General features: G+C 41.2%; 1 protein-coding gene and 1 long non-coding RNA gene across 2 annotated transcripts in view; one reads left to right on the forward strand and one right to left on the reverse strand.

The window, feature by feature from the left end:
* Positions 1 to 710: 710 nt before the first annotated feature.
* On the reverse strand, positions 711 to 14,312 carry LOC125389467 (uncharacterized). Its single transcript, XR_015000204.2, has 4 exons — positions 14,163 to 14,312; positions 12,591 to 12,822; positions 9,577 to 9,676; positions 711 to 855 (listed from the first exon to the last, which is right to left on the reverse strand). It is a non-coding gene; the product is annotated as an uncharacterized LOC125389467 (long non-coding RNA).
* A 190-nt stretch (positions 14,313 to 14,502) lies between these two features.
* Brwd3 (bromodomain and WD repeat domain containing 3) overlaps positions 14,503 to 17,202 on the forward strand; it is a 103,838-nt gene continuing 101,138 nt past the window's right edge. The window contains exons 1-4 of the mRNA XM_087903162.1: positions 14,503 to 14,728; positions 14,862 to 14,920; positions 15,124 to 15,153; positions 15,556 to 15,615. Coding sequence (XP_087759288.1) covers positions 14,698 to 14,728; positions 14,862 to 14,920; positions 15,124 to 15,153; positions 15,556 to 15,615 — 180 coding nt within the window. The 5' untranslated portion in view covers positions 14,503 to 14,697. The remainder of the gene's footprint in view (positions 14,729 to 14,861; positions 14,921 to 15,123; positions 15,154 to 15,555; positions 15,616 to 17,202) is intronic.

The following is a 17,202-nucleotide window of genomic DNA, read 5'->3' on the forward strand; positions in this document are numbered from 1 at the left end:
GCAATACCCTGAAATACAACCCCTCCACACTATTCTAAGGCCATGTGTGTGCTTTTAGGATTCACATGAGTGTTGGGGATCTGAACTCAGGTCTCCATACTTATACAGCAAGTACTTTAAGCATTGAGCCATCTTCTCAAGTCCTCAAGTTAGTTTTGAAAGGCAATGGGATGCTGGAAATGTACTAGTGTTTTTCCTAGCATGCATGAATCCCAGAGTAACACAGAACCACCTGTACCAGGCATGGTGACACATGTTTACTACATAAACATTTGTAATGCTATCACTTAAGAGGTAGAAGCTGGATGCTAGGAAGCTCTATGCTACCCTGGTATACAAAAAATCCTGTCTCTAAATAAATAAGTAAATAAATAATAAATATTACTGGGACAGCCAGGTGGTGGTGGTGCACGCCTTTAATCCCAGCACTTGGGAGGAAGAGGCAGGTGGATCTCTGTGAGTTCTAGGCCAGCCTGATCTACAAGAGGTAGTTCCAGAACAGGCACCAAACCTACAGAGAAACCTCGTCTTAAAAAAAACAAAACAAACAAACAAACAAACACACAAACACACAAACAAATATTACTGGGAAAGAAAGATTGACTATGCAAGAAATCTCAGGATGAAGATTTCTTTCTAAGTTTAGGAAAAATGCTGTATTAAGGCTGCCACAAATAATAGAACTGATATATTAGTTTGACTTACAGGATGCAGTCTAAGTGGGTAGTCCAACAACAATGACAAGCTCATGCTGGAAAGGCCAAGATTCTGGTAGTTGTTCAATACACGAGGTTGGATATCTCAGCAGTCCCAATGTGGCACTGGAAGAGTCCTGGACAGCTGCTGCTCTTCCGTCTGTTGGAATCCCCAAGAAGTGGGTTTTAATACTAGTGAAGGAATTCTGTAGCGACACGGCAGATGGACTTGCCAGCGAGAGCAAGGGCAAGCAGTCCAAAAGTAAACTTTCCTTTTTCAATGTCCCCCTTTTTTTCTAGGCTGCCACCCTGATTCAGGGTGTGCCTTTCTGCTTCAAATAGTCTGATCTAGAAAAATCCCTCCCAGTAGTGCCCTGCAGTAGATTTAGACAGGCTGACAATCAAGATTAGACATCACAAATGGAAAAGAAATCTGAAGGAAAATGGGGAAGGTTGACTTGAAACTCCACCATAATAAACAAAGTAAATCCAAATTTCAAAACACGCTAGGCGTTATTATTAATGTCAGTAGCCTCAGTACTTGAGAACTAAAACAGAAGAATGGTGACTTAGAGACTGGCCCTTAAGCTGCAGAACCCTGTCTCAAAAATAAGCATATTACCCAGGTGGTGGTGGCACACACCTTTAATCCCAGCACTTAGGAGACAGAAGCAGGTGGATTTCTCTGAGTTCGAGTCCAGTCTAGTATACAGAGTGAGTTCTAGGACAGCCTGGATTGTTTCACAGAGAAATCCTGTTTTGAAAAACCAAAAAGAGCAAAAATAAGTACATTAAATAGCAATAAGCAAATAACAAGGAGAATAATAAAATTGGAAATACCCTTGCAGAAACATGCACAAAATGGGGTTATAGTCATATATATATATATATATATATATATATATATATAATACAAATTGATAAGATAGAAGTAGGCAATTCTGACAATTCACAGATGAAGCAAATGGCTAATAAAAAAGTACTAAACATTTTCATGCAATCAAATAGTTTCAACTGAAAATAATAGATAGATGACAGACATAGATATGTGATAGTTTATGATACAGACATATTATACATTGCTGAAAGGAATATTAAACTTAGTAGAATTTTCAAAAGCAGGTTGGAGGAAAAACTAATAACACACTTGGAAGGTAGAGGCAGGCAGATCTCTCTAAATTGGGAACCGTCAAGTTTACACAGAGTTCCATGCTAGCTAGGCCTGCACAGTGAGACTTGACTCAAAGAATTTTTCTAAATAAAGAAAAACAAACAAATATTAATACCTCAGGGGCTGGTGAGATGGCTCAGTGGTTAAGAGCACTGACTGCTCCTCCAGAGAACCCAGGTTTAATTCCCAGCACCCACATGGCAGCTCGCAGCTGTCTTTAAATCCAGTTCAAGAGAATCTGACATCATTATACCAATGTGCATGAAATAAAGTTAAATAAAGTTTAAAAAATATTAATATCTCATGTTATAAATGACACTGTACTAATAAAAACAAAGAGGAGAAAATTCAAATGTAGAATATTAAGTTAAAGCAATTATAATGTGCACAAGAATTGACATGTTCTCTAAGTATTAAGATGCTTAATAAATTTAATGTGTCATGATCGAATCAAGAGTCCAGCACATGCCAACCAAGGCCCTTAACACTGACATGTATCCGAACCTCTTACTGTTTCCTTTGCAAGTAGCAATTTGAAAATGTGTAAGGAAATGAAGGAGAAAAATGCAAGCCGAGATTAAAAGAAACAAACAATCAGAATACTATTTGGTTTTGAAATATTCAATTACAACTCCACAAGGAAAAAATGTTAAGAACATACTACGATCATAATTAAATTTATTAACCAAACACCTTTTTAATTAATTTTAAAGAAAATCTGATTTTATTAGTTTATCTTCATTCAAAGCACCACATATTTTTAAGACCCCACTTGAGACATAATTTACATACCATAAAGTTCACCATTTGGGTAATGAATCAATGGCCTTTTGTAAATATTTTAACCACTGAGCTACATCTCGAGCTCAAGTTCCCTGTTCTAAAATGTGAAGTGAAGGCCAGCACACTAGTTCAGTAAACAGGTAAAAAGGCTTGCCATGCAGGCCGAGAGATCTGCCTTTGATCTCTCCAATCCACGTCAAGGTGGAAAAAAAGAAGTGAGTCCACAAAGTTGTCCTCTGACCTCTGCACACAGATCAGGGTATCCACACCTACACACACACGCATACCCACAGCACCCACACACTAATAAGCCACTGCTCACTTAGATGGTTTTCTATATATTCAACCATCTCCACAATCTAGGTGTAGAACACTTTAGAGTTCCTTCCCTCCCAAATAAATTTCATATGTGCAAGCACACTCCCTTGCTCTACTTCAGCTGAGCAATGGACCCAATAATCTTGTTACCTTCATAGTTTCAGCTGTTCTTCACATTTCATACAGTCACACCACATGTGTTCTCTTTTCCAATTAGTTTCTTTCATTCAATACAATCTTTTCGAATCCATCCATATATATATATATATATGTGTGTGTGTGTGTGTATGTGTGTGTGTGTGTTTGTATTATTACTTTGTTCATGTTTGTCTTAAAATACTCAATTTGATAAATTTCCAGTACAGAACTATTAGAAATAACACTGTGAACTGGGTTTCTCATGAAACTCAGACTAGCCTTGAATTCTCTGTGTAGCTGAGCTTAACCTTGAAATGATTCTCTTGCCTCCACACCCTAAATGTTGAGATTACAAACATATGCCACTCCAACAGCTTCTTCTGTTGTTTGGATGCTATGAATATTTTTTTTGAAATTGGGTTTCTCTGCGTAGCCCTGGCCATCCTGGAAAAAAAATAAAACCGCTCTGTAGAACAGGCAGGCCTTGAACTCAGAGATTCCCCTGCCTCCCTTCTGCTGGGATTAAAGGGGTGTGTGGTGCACCACGCCCATCTGTGCTCTATGTGCCAGCATACCGTTCGTGAACTGGGCAAGGGACTGGAGATTGAAACACACAAAGACTCACAGACAGAGACTCAGAGACATGGGTCATCCTTAAAACAAGAATGCCCCCTTTACTGTGTCCAGGGGCAGCTTATATAGGGATAGCTACGTCCCAGTCAAATGCACCAGAAACCATTCCCCTGCCATCAGGAACTCCTGAGGGTCTCGTGCTCAGAGCAGCTGCAGGCGCTCAGATCAGGGGAAAACAAATTGTTTACAAGAAATTCAGGATGGGGGGGGGGTTCACTGCTCCCAACAGGTGTACACCATCACTGCTCAGCTCTAATATTTAATTTTTAATTTTTTTCCAGTTTTTATTGACAGAGTTTCTCTGTGTAACAGTCCTGGCTTTCCAGAAACTTTCTCTGTAAACCAAGCTGGTCTTGAATTCAGAGATCCACCTGCCTCTTGTGTATAACTTTTATTGTACTGATTTTTCCATTCTTCGGGGTATACAGTGACAGTTTATGTTTTTGAGGAGCTAGCAAACTGTTTCCACAGAGCTGTGTAAGAAAGCCAGTTGCTCTACACACTCACCGCTGTTTTTAATATCCATCTTACCGGATAGAAGGAAAAATTATCATATTATGGATTCAATTTACGTTTTCCTAATGAGTACTGATATGTTTGTGTTCTCTCTATATAGTCAGGTAAGTAGATCCTTATTGAGTGTAATTTACATTGGGTTTCTCTTCTTTCTTTCATTGGGTTATCTCTCTTTCTTTCCTTCTGTCCTTCCCTTCCTCCCTCCCTGCCCAACACTTTCTTTCTTTTGAGATAGGGTCTCACCATGTAGTTATGGCTGGCCTGGAACTTTAAATGTAGACCAGGTTGGCCTCAAACTCCTTGACCTCCAGAGTGCTGGGCTTAAAGACATGTGCCACTACACTGGGCCCTTTATTTATCATTTTAAGGGTAGAAGGATGTATTTTGCTTCATGATTTCAGACTGTCCTTTCTGGCTGGCAGTGTAATACTGCTTGATTAATGGCCACAATTTTCTTAATAATGTTCTTTATTGTACAAACATGTTTCCCTCCGACAAAGTCTACCTTATCTCTTTGTTAGCTTGTGTTGTAGGTATCATAACTAAGAAACACTTGCTTAATATAAGATAACAAATATTTATATATTTTTTTCTCAAAATTGTATAGTTTTAACCTTAGAATTTAGATATGTATTAGTTCCCTGATATTTCTGCATGTGAATATCCATTTGACCCAGCACTTGCTTTCTTTCCTACACTGTGTTGTCTGGATACCAGTGTCAACAACTGATAACAGATCTGTGGGCTTATTTCTCAATTCTACTCCATTAATGTGCTATGTCAGTATCACAGACTCCTCCCGAGATCACTGCTTCTAGTTAGGAAGGCTTGGGCATGGGAAGTGTGAGCCTTCCTAATTCTTTTGGGTTTTTTTTTTTTGGATTTTTTGAGACAGGGTTTCTCAGTGTTGCTTTGAATTTGTCCTGGAACTAGCTCTTATAGACCAGGCTGGCCTTGAACTCAGAGAGATCTGCCTCCCTCAGCCTCTGAGTGCCGGGATTAAAGGCGTATGCCACCACTGCCTGGCCTTTCCAAGATGGTCTGGGCTCCTTGTATGAATCATGAGCTTTCTGCCAAAATCCTGCTGAGATTTGGTCACAGAGTTCACGAAATGCAGATCAGTCCAGGTGTATTGTCATCTTACTATTATGTCTTCCAAACCATGGACACGTAATTTTTTCCTATTTCTTTAGGTATCCTTTAATTTCCTTCAGTACTGGTCTACAGTTTTCAGTGCACTTTATCTTGTTAAACACATTTCTAAATACTTTATTCTTTGTGACACTGTAAATTGGGACAGTTTCCATTCCCAGTTCTTCACAGTGTAAGATTTTAGACAATTCTGAAGCCATTTCTGACAATTCCAAACCCTCTCAGCCTCCATGCCTTAGTGCTTCCCTTCCTCCCCTGGGAACCAAGGACCTAACAGCTACACATGCACATACTCAGTTCCTGAACAATTACCCATACACGTATGTTTTGATTCAGTCCCCTGGGAAACGGGGTCAAAATGACCTCTTACCTCATCTGATCTGACAATAGTTCTCCAGTCAATTATTGGTATTAGCCCTTCTCGAACAAGCCAATCATAATGGTCAAGGAACAACCCCTCTTGTTTCTATGGGGCCTTCTCCTTTAAAAGTAGACTGTACCAGCTAGTCGGGGTTTCTCGGCTTTCCGAATGCTGAGGGACCCTGTCATGACAGAATTAATAAAATCCTCATGCTTTTGCATCGGCTGTGGTATATGAGGTGGTCTCATATACCTTCTCAGTTTGGACTCCTTCTCAGTTTGGACACTAGAGTCCAACAACGGCTGATTCTTGGTCTATCTTGGTTATGTACCACACAGACTTGCTCCACTCATATGCGCTCTAATAACCTGTTTCATACGTTCCTTATGGGTTTTGCTGCGGAAGATCATAAAGTTTAGAACAGAGATCCTTTTCCTTTCCCACACCAGACTTGTCTTCCTTTTTCTTAACTAGTTGAACACGTAAGACCTCTGGGACAAGGGTGAAGAGAAATGGCGAGAAAAGGGCTGCGGATATAGCTCAGCTTGGCGAGTACTTCCCTAGTTTTCACAAGACTCTTGGATGACCCCCACACACAGCCCCAAAGAAGCCAAGTGTGGTAGCACATGCCACCCAGGCCGTGGGAAGTGGAGGCAGGAGGATGAGAAGGTCTAAGTCAGCCTTGGCTGCATAGGGAGTTTGAAGAGAGTCTGACGAGAGTCTGAGTTACGTGAGATCCTCTTTGAAAAGAAAGGATTTTACTTAAATTGGATCTCCTTATTGTAAGAAGGTGGTACTCAGTTTTTCATGATTAACTCTGAGACCAGCTACAGGTTTTTCCTAGACACCTGTGATTAGCTTGATGAAGTTCCCTCCTTAAACTCTTTGTTGCATTTTATTAGATTTGGTGGTGAATTTGACAAAATGTTTTAGGTTCCTGTGTTCTCTGTCTCTGTGAACAATGTATGAGATAAACCAAATCCAAGAAGAAGAGGGTTATCTTGGCTTAGGCTTTGAGCGATTTTAGTGTGTGATTTCTTTGTTCCACGGATCTGAGCCTCTGGTGGCATTGTAAATCACAGTTTTAGAGTGCCCGACAAAGGCAACCCGTTCATCTCAATGTGACCAGGAAGCAAAGAGAGAAGAAGGGGAGGGCCTGGACTTCTGATACCTTTCAAGACCAGGCCCTCACTGACCTGGCCTCACCTTCCATTTATTTGTCTTCGAATTTGTGCATAACCACTGCACAAAATGGTGGCTTTCGTCGCAATATTTTCACATATGCATATCAGGTAATTGACTCATATTCTTTGCCTTACTGATTATCCACAACCAGTCCTGTCTCTCCTTCTATGCCATATACACACACAGAGAGCTGCCTACCTATGTATGTGTGCAATCTAGATGCCTCACAAGAGAGAAAACGTGATATTTGTCTGTCCTTGTCCGACACATTTTGCTTAATATAATGTTCTCTCTCTCTAGTTTCATTGGTTTCCTTGAAGGTGTTATAATTTTGTTCTTCTTTGGGAGGGACTGACTACTCCACTGTGAAAGGAAGCACAATGCCTTAAATCAGTTAACTGCGGCTGATGAGATGGCTCAGCGAGTTAAAGCACTTGCTGGACAAGCTTCACCTGACTTTGATTCTTTCATGCTTTTTTTCCAAAACAGGGTTTCTCTGTGTGTAGCCCTGGCTGGATGGAACTCACTCTGTAGACCAGGCTGGCCTCGAAGTCAGAGATCCGTCTACCTCTGCTTCCCAAGTGGTGGGATTAAAGACGTGTGCCACCCTCGCCCGGCCTGAATTTGATTCTCGGAATATGCAAGGTGGAGAGAACCTACCCTGTAAAGGTTGACCTCTGACCCCTGTTTGTTAATACATAAAAGTAATACAAAAGAATGAATCTGGCAGCTGGGCCTGTCAGTGCAAGCTTCTTATCTCAGCTGCTACAGAGGCTGAGGTAGAGCATTGGAATTCCAAAGCTTGTCAGGTGGGGCCCCACAGGCCTCTCTGCAAATGCTCAGCATTTGGCAAGTAGAGGCAGAAAACATAGAAGTTTAAGGTCACCTCAAGACCAGACTGAGATTTTTTTTTTTTTTTTTTGGTTTTTGAAGACCGGGTTTCTCTGTAGCTTTGGAGTCTGTCCTGGAACTAGCTCTTGTAGACCAGGCTGGCCTAGAACTCACGAGATCCGCCTGCTCTGCCTCCCAAGTGCTGGGATAAAAGGTGTGCACCGCCAGGCCCAAGAGATCTTTTCTAAAACAAACAAACAAACAAAAAAAAAAAAAACAGCAAAGACCCTGGCAGTTCAAGGCCTACCTAGGCAACTTAGTGAGACCTTGTGTCAAACAACAACAACAAAACAAAAACAAAACAGAACACAGAGAGGCAGCTCAATATTTCAGTGCTTGCCTAGTATTTGGAGGAGTTTGGATTTAGACTTAATTCCCAGGACTTAAAGAGGCAGAAGAAAGAGAAGGAAACAAAGTATCTTATATTCATCTGTAAGCAATCTGTGCTACTTTCGCTACCATATTTCCGACTGTTTCAGTGTTTGTTAAGTGCCTTGTTATGAGACGCCATTAAATTTGTATCTCAAGGTGGAGTATGACTATAATTCTAGAACTCAAATGGTGGGAGCGGAAACGATTTAGTGTTTGAAACTGGCTACACAGAAAGACTTTGTCTCAAAATCAAAAGGCAACTAAACAGTGTATCTATGGATAGGAAGCGCATAGTCTACAAAGGAATTGGTTTTAGGTATCCAATGCAGGTGCTGGAATTTACTCCTCACCAATAGGGGCGAAACTATTAGGCTGTCTGGATTCTCTTGTTTTTCACCTGGGAAGAGAACTCCTTTTAGTCTCTCTTGTAGTGTGGATCTGGTAACAATAAACTGCTTCCGCTCGATTTATCAGGAAACAGCTGCAGTTCACCTTTGTGTTCAAAGTTAGCTTTGCTGAATACAGGATTCTTGTGTGATGTGTTCATTCTAGGGTTACAATATATATGCTATGCTATTGCCTCTGGCCTCCATTGTTTTTCAATGAAAAATTGTATCTTTATTTTCTCTTATTAGTGATGATGTAGTTGTTTTCAAGACTGTTTTATTTTCAATATTTTTAATATGCTAGTGGACACTATTAAATGTTTATACTTGTAGTTCACTGAGCTTCCTGTGTGTATAAATCTATTTTTTAAACAAAGGCTTCTGACAATGTTGTATTGTCTCTTTAAAATACTATGTTTCTTCTCACTCTCGATTATTTTCATTAATATGTATACATATATATGTATATATATATGTGAGTATAAAGTCTGATTATTTTTCTGAGATCCCCCTTCATTTTTTTCTCTAAATTTTCATTGTTATTTTTGTTTTTCAGAGTTCGTAATCTCTATTAACCTTTAGATCAGTGGTTCTCAACCTTCCTAACACTGCAACATTTTAATCCAGCTCCTCATGTCATGGTGACTCCACAACCATAAAATTATTTTGTTGCTACTTCATAACTGTACCTTTGCCAGTGTTATGAATTGTAATGTAAATACATGATATGCAACCCCCAAAGAGATCACACCCCATAGGTTGAGACCACTGCTTTAGATTAATAATTAATATTTTGCTTTCCTTGTTCAAATTTATGATTGTTCTTTTCGGTGAGTTTTAAATTTTAGTTACCATTTTACATGCTAACCAAAGATATCTATAAACTGAGCCATATCCTTGGTTCATGAAATGTGGTTTTAATTCTGTTTGCATTCTATTTATTTTCCGTGTATGTGCATTCCTACAAGAACATACCATGGCACATGTGAAGTCAGAGGCCAACTTTCAGGAGTCAATTCTATTCTTCTCTGTGGATGTGAGGATCCAACTCAGGCAGCTCGTGCTCTTCATGATCCTGCAATGGGATTTTAAGGAGGACAATGGGTTCAATTCCTGAAAGCCACATAAAAGTGGAAGGAGATGGGCTGGAGAGATGGCTCAGTGCTTAAGAGTACCAACTGATCTTCCAGAAGGTCTGGGTTCAATTCCTGGCATCCACATGGTGACTCACAAGCTGTAACTCCAGTTCCAGGGGATGTGATGCCCTCTTCTGGCCTCTATAGACACTGTACTTGCCAGATGCCTATGCATATGTGCAGGCAAAAACATTCATATGCATGGAATAAAAATAAATAAAATTTTTCAAAAATACTTTTTTTTTCTTTAAAAAAAAGTGTAAGGAGAGAACCAACTACACAAAGTCTTCTGACAGCCACATGAAGACAGGCCCATGTACATACATCATGCACACACATCCATACAAGCATAAAATAATGGTAAATAAAAGTCATTTAAAAATAAAGATCATGGGGCTGGAGAGATGGCTCAGTGGTTAAGAGCATTAGCTGTTCTTCCAAAGGTCCCAAGTTCAAGTCCCAGCAACCACATGGTGGCTCACAACCATCTGTAATGAGGTCTGGTGCCCTCTTCTGGCCTGCAGGCATACACACAGACAGATTATTGTATATACAATAAATAAATAAATAAATAATTTTAAAACGTAAATAAAGATCATAGCTGGCTGGTAGTGGCTGTGATGTCTGTGGGTGGCAGCTGTGGGCAGCAGCTGTGCACACCTTTAATTCCAGTACTCCAGAGATGGAGGCAGGTGGATCTCTGATTTGGAGGACAGCCTGGTATACAGAGTGAGTTCCAGGACAGCCAGGGTTACACACAGAGAAACCCTGTCTTAAAAAAAGAAAAAGAAAAAAAAAACAAGCCAGGCAGTGGTGGCACACGCCTTTAAAACGAGCACTCGGGAGGCAGAGGTAGTCAGATCTCTGTGAGTTCGAGGCCAGCCTGGTCTACAAGAACTAGTTCCAGGACAGGCTCCAAAGTTACAGAGAAACCCTGCCTCAAAAAACAAAAGGATACTTTAGTCAGATGTGTCCCCTCAAAAATATATTCATGGTCTAACCTAACTACCAGTGAATATTACCTTACTTGGGAATAGGGTCTTTATATGTATAATTATAGCATTAACATGAGATCATTCTAGAGTTATGATGGGCCTGAAATTCAGTGTTTTGTGTCCTCATAACAAAAACATGTTAAGTGGTAGAGTGCATGTGCATGACCAGAATTTGGGAGGCTGGGTGGATCGCTACACACACACACACATACACACACACACACACTATGGTAAGATTTGACGCTGGGCCACAAATAGATAGAAGTTATGTGAAGATGGAGGAAGACATTTGAATTATGCTGTCAACACATCAAAGAATGCTAAGGATCCATCAGAAGCTAGGAGAGGTAAAGAGAATTCTCTTGCAGGGCATTCAGAGGGAGCATGCCCTCTGCCGCAGGCTGGTTTTCCATTTCTGGCTCTCATGTGTAAGAGAACAACCCTCTGCCTTCTTAAACCCTCTGGATTAGACGTTGTTATGGCAGCCCCAGGAAACTAATGCACCAACCAAGTAAACATTTTTATTACATTTATTTAGTGTATTTGTGTGGGGGTGGGGGGTGCATGCCAGGGCTGTTACTATTCAGGCCTGAATACTAACAAGGGCAAAAGTGTGGAGGTCAGAGAAAAACACGAGTGAGCCTGTTCTCTCCTTCACGATATGGGTCCTAGGGATTGAACTCAGGTTCTCAGGCTTGGTGGCAAGCACCTTCACCCACGGAGCCATTTGCTGACTGTCTCACTTTTCTTCTTTTCTTTCTTTCTTTTTATTTTTGAGGCAGGTTGGTCTCACAATCACTGGATAGCCAAAGATGGTGCTGAACTCTTAATCCCAAGTGCCAGGATTATAAGAACATACCACAATGCCTGGCAACATTTCATAGTTTTCTACATAAATTCATTTTTACTGTAACAGATAAATTTTTTTCTCCTCTCTTAATAAAACTTTGAAAAAAATTGAAAGAAAGACAGCATCAAGCCTGACAATCTGGATTCAGTCCTAGGACCCTCGTGATGGAGGGAGAAAACTAACTCCACTATTCTCTTTTCTGACCTACACACACACACACACACACACACACACACACACACACACACACACAGAGAGAGAGAGAGAGAGAGAGAGAGAGAGAGAGAGAGAGAGTTAGGACTGGTGGCTCTGTGATATAAAATACTTGAAAGTGTCTGATGAATTAGCATTAGTTCAGAACAATGAAACTTTTGGTGGTAATATACACATTTCAAATCTTCCTTCTTACCTACTTAGTCCAGAAAAATTTGTGCTAATTCATCAGTTTCTTGATTATCATCTCCAAAAGTCACCCTTACTGACTGCTCTGTGGAAATGGATTCAGGCCTTTAAATATCTTTCCTTTTGTTATTTTACTTTGTCCATAAAGAACATTAGAAGCAATTTAAGAAATTTTGCTTCTTGGAGTTCCTGAAGTGTTTATACCTGAAACACAAGACTAATCTTTATTTTCTTTACTCTTAATCCATTATCACTTCAAATTCCTGTTAAAATAATTATTTGCCTTGAGGGCAGGTGACATTTCCCCCCTCATATACACTCATTTTTTTGATACAGGGGTTCTCTTCCATGTAACAGTCCTGTTTGTCCTGAAACCTGCTCTGTTGACCAGGCTGTCCTCAAACTCACAGAGATCCACCTGCCTCTGCCTCCCGAGTGCTAAGATTAAAAGCATGTACCACCACTCCCCGGCTAAACAAAATTTTAAGAATAGTTTTTATACAAAGTAATTTCTTGTCTTAAACTTCTGTAAATTTGTGGGGCTTTATCTCTTAATTGCATCGAAATCAATAGTTAAATGAGCACAAGGATAATTATGCCACATACCTTTTGAAACATAACACAAATATATTCTCATATGACTTCTACAGACATTCTTCATCTTCTTCTTTTTGGTTTTTTTCAAGACAGGGTTTCTCTGTAGCTTTGGATCCTGTCCTGGAACTCGCTCTTGTAGACCAGGCTGGCCTCGAACTCACAAAGATCTGCCTGCCTCTGCTTCCCTTTAATCCTCTTGCTGGGATTAAAGGTGTGTGCTACCACCGCCAGGCCAGAAATTCTGTAAGTAAAGTAAGTATGGTAAGTATTATTTATTCTTATACTTTACATATAAGGAATACAATTAATAAAATGTGAGTGCTCTAAAGTCATATAATAATCATTTTTCTTCTTTGTATAATGAAGAAAAATAACCTATCTCATAGGTCACTGTAAGAATTAAATGAGCTACAGGAGGCAACATGTGATAATGACTTGGTAAAGGTTAACTGCTAATTATATTTATTGAACCATAAAATATTACTATTTCAGTAACCCCTTACAAAGATTTTCAGAGGTTTTTATATCTCTTTTATCTACTTTTTAAAAATAATGATCATGCCAAAGATAACCATAGAATTTCATAATTACCTTGTATTGTTATTAATTTCTGAACAAAAGAAACGGACAAAAAGAGTTAGTGAGGATAATCTGTTTATGTTAATTTAATGGAATTCTTGGCTCACTGTGGTATTGGCTGAACTCTGTAAATCTGAAAACCAAACTCCCACTATCAATTTAGAAGGTGAACCTTCAAATTTGAGTACTTCAATGTAAACAATGTATACAGTCTCTTTTGCCAGCAGGTTTACCTTCAATGAATTAGGATTTCAAAGTAGAGAATGAGAACAGAATGTTAAAAGAAAGTGACTAAGTCAAGTAAACCAGTTTACTCCATCTGTGACAATCATTACACAAGTAACTTAGATCGCTGAAGACTTAACTACTCACCACCAAAAGCCAGTGCTGTGTGAAGAGTTGAGGCTATATATTAAAACGATTGTAGTCTCAAATTTCTAGGAAACAATTTGTAAACTAGCAGGCTGACTTCTGCTTGCAATGTGAGCACCCCGGGAAGCAGGGCAGGAGGATTGCAACTAATTCCTGACGAGGCTTGGCTATATAATGAGAGCATGTCAGAAAATATCGTTTAAAGGGCAAAACAAAACAAAGTATGGTTTCTATCCAAATTTCAATGGATATTTAAGAACTTTTAAAATGTTTTGATAGTGTTTCAAAAACAGAATTCAAACTTTACCTACAGAATTTGGGAAAATACATTATTGAAAACTTCAGAATTTGGAATCGGCTTCCTGGTTGAAGTGTAAATTTTCTTAAGCAATATCTATAGCATCAAGGGGATATTTTAGTAGTTTTCTATAAGAATATTATCTTTCTACTCATCAGGTAAGTACAGCACTTTCATCTGGGGCACTGTTCCTCGTTTGGACACAAGACCACAAGTGGCTAGCACCATTTCCTTGGGGTAGAGACAGAACGAACAAACCAAACCCTTTAGGTGACCTATCGGAGTTAGGCCAAGTTAGTCCCTTACAAGTTTCTCATGAAAGGTTCCCTCACCGGAAAGGGTCCAATCGCCCTTACAGGAAGGGTAAGCAACTCCGGAGCTCCGGGACGCCAACGCCACCACAGAGTTTTAGAGAGGTTGCCAGAGTGTCTGCCTGCATTTAGCACCTCTTCCTCCTTCCCTGGGCAGTAACTAGGCAACCCCAGGCCGGCTCAGGCAGCTGGAGCAAAGGCAGCCGCCTCAGTGCCTCTGGCGGTGAGCTGTGCCGCTGCAAGCGGCTCCCTCCCCTTTCCCCCCCCTTTCCATGACTCCACCCCTTTTGCCCCCGCCCACCCCTCAGCGACTTCGGCTCCTCCCTCTCCTTCTCTCTTGCTCTCCTTCCTCCTCCGCCTCCTCAGCTCTTGGGCTAGAATATCTATGGGTCGAAACGTGATGCGATGAATCCGAGAGAGACCGAAACTGGGACGAGGAGTGCGGCGGAAGCGGCGGGACTCCCAAGCATGGGGGCTTCACCACAATAGAGGCAGCGCCCCCACCCGCCCCCGCCAGCCCTCCGGAGCGAAGCCCCCAAACCCCCTCGGGAAAAGGATGGCGGCGGCACCTACCCAGATCGAAGCCGGTGGGTAGCTGAGCCTGGGGCTAAAGGGACGGGGGCTTTGCGCGACGGCTGTCAGAATTTTTTTAAAAAGCTTGTATCTCTCTTTCTTGCCTCTCCCCCAATATCTCCCCCCACCCCCCCACCCCTTCTTTAGAGCTGTATTACCTGATCGCTAGGTTCTTGCAGTCCGGACCCTGTAACAAATCCGCTCAGGTGAGAGGGAGAAGGATATCTGGGAGTGTTGGGGAATAGTCCCAAAGGGGAAATTGAGGCACCGGGTGAGCAGTGCAGTGGAGGGTGAGGGAAAGGCCGGCCTCGATTAGTCCTACAGTCAGCGGCTGTGTTGGAAGTGGGGAGGGAGGAATGGGTTGGCGCCCCAATCTGCTTCTCATATCCGTGTTTCCCTCTTCCCCCAGGTGCTAGTGCAAGAGCTCGAGGAGCATCAGGTACGGACCCCCTTTGGGAAGGGCTGGGGAGGGCTGGGGAGAAACTGGAGGAAGGGTAAGGTAGGTCAGGGGCCGAGGGCAGGGGCCCGGAGGGAGCCTTCGAGCTGGACACTCTGGGCTGTTGTCACTTGGGGTGAGCCGGGTTCTTTCTCAGAAGGGGCGGACAACGTTGGGGTCTTAACTCATTGCCTTTTATTCCTGCGGGAGGCGTTTTTTCAGGATTTTCTTCCCTTTGGCCTGTCCCCCACCCCCCACCCCGGCACGGCGGGGCGGCAATAGCTGTCCGGACTGGAGATATGAAAACACTAGAGGGTCTAGGACTGGGCTCCAGGCTGGGTGCTCCTGATGGGGAGCAGAGGCTTTTCCTTCACCACCCCCCCTTTCTTTTCCTCTGGCCCCCAGCTGATTCCGCGCCGCTTAGACTGGGAGGGGAAAGAGCACCGAAGAAGCTTCGAGGATCTGGTTAGTAAACTTTTCATTTCAACTTAGCCCAACTCTTTCTCCACTCCCTCCCCACCTTGTGCCCCCAACCCGCCCCTGACCCTTCAGCCCGCTAGGCTCCCCGAGCCTGCTGTTTGGTGTTCAATCGACTGCCCCTTCCCCCTCCCAGCGTGTCGGGAAGGGTACCTTGCCCTCCTCCAGCCTTGCTTATTTTCACCCGAAAACTTTGAAGAATGTGAGTTGGTTATCTGAGGTGCTGTGTTGCGGATTATGACTATGTTACGAACATCGGAGAAGGCCCATTGTAGGGGGAGAAGGGACAGAAACCAGGGGGTTATCTTGGGGCACGTACCAAGGACTGACGCTGGCCAATGACAGCGTTGGTAACAGCCCGGAGTTCCGGATTAGTGGAAGAAAACTGGTTTCTGGTTGGTCCTGGCTTGAAATACGGGAACTGAGGCCAGGCTTGGGTGTTTTTTTTTTTTCTCTCGCTCTCTCTCTTTTTTCCTTTTTCTTTCTTTCTTTCTTTCTTTCTTTCTTTTTTTTTTTTTAGAGGGGAAGGGAGAAGGGGCTCAGAGGGGGAACTGACTCGTAAATGAGAAAAACGACACAAATAAAGATACTAAGGGACCACTGAGTGATTTCCAAGGTTTGCCGTCTTTAGATAATGGACTACTGAATAAAAACATTGTTGTATATTTCAGATCTTAGAAAATAGCTCGTTAATTCATCAGTAAATCGCCTTTGTACAAATACATTTTCACTAAATCAAAACTATGAATTATGACCTTTTAGGAATAGGTGAACATGATTTGGGGATTAGGAGACAACAATGGGCATTTTAAAAAAATAGAATATACTTTAGTTAAGAACCAAAGCGATTGGATGGACTGCTGTTTCTCCTGCAACTATGATTTATAGTGTAAGTGCACCTTCTGCTCTGCACTGAGACAAAAAGGTGACCCTTTATATTTTGGGAAGGAGGTTCTCTTGGTCACAGATACAGAATTGTATGATAATAAAAAGAGTGAAATCTAAGTTCACTAAATTCAGCTCTCTTTCCTCCAAATAAGATCCAAATGAGGAAAATCAAAGTAGAAGAAAGTTGGAAGGGTAGTAGAATAAATAAAAAGAAAATTTATTTAAAATTATATTGTAATAAAACATTGAAATTGCTGAGGTATTCCTTTTGATAATTTTTGTGTATAGTATTACAAGAGTAAAGCATGTTAATTATTACAGAATCTACTGACTTTTAATTAATGTTTTGCAAATCAACAAATGGTACAATTGTAATAAGAGTAAATGCCACCATGTTAATGGTTATAACTTTTCAGATGACTAGAAATTATTTCTGAATACCTGTTACTACTTTTAATTTTTGGCCAGAAGTTTTATGTTGTGGCTGTTGTTAGATATGAGTTCAACTTGTACTACAGAACGTAAAACCAAAGTATTCACTAATATATGTTTTAACAGGTAACTACTGATCCACGTTTGAAAATAGTTTGAATATCTAGGTGTATGAATAGTGCTTTTCTTTACATTTTCCCTTTCCAGTTTACATATGTGCGTGCAGGTAGATTATTTTTTTGAGCAAAGGGCAAA

The sequence above is a fragment of the Myodes glareolus genome, chromosome X (assembly GCF_982192425.1).
Source record: "Myodes glareolus chromosome X, mMyoGla1.1, whole genome shotgun sequence".
Lineage (NCBI taxonomy): Eukaryota > Metazoa > Chordata > Mammalia > Rodentia > Cricetidae > Myodes > Myodes glareolus.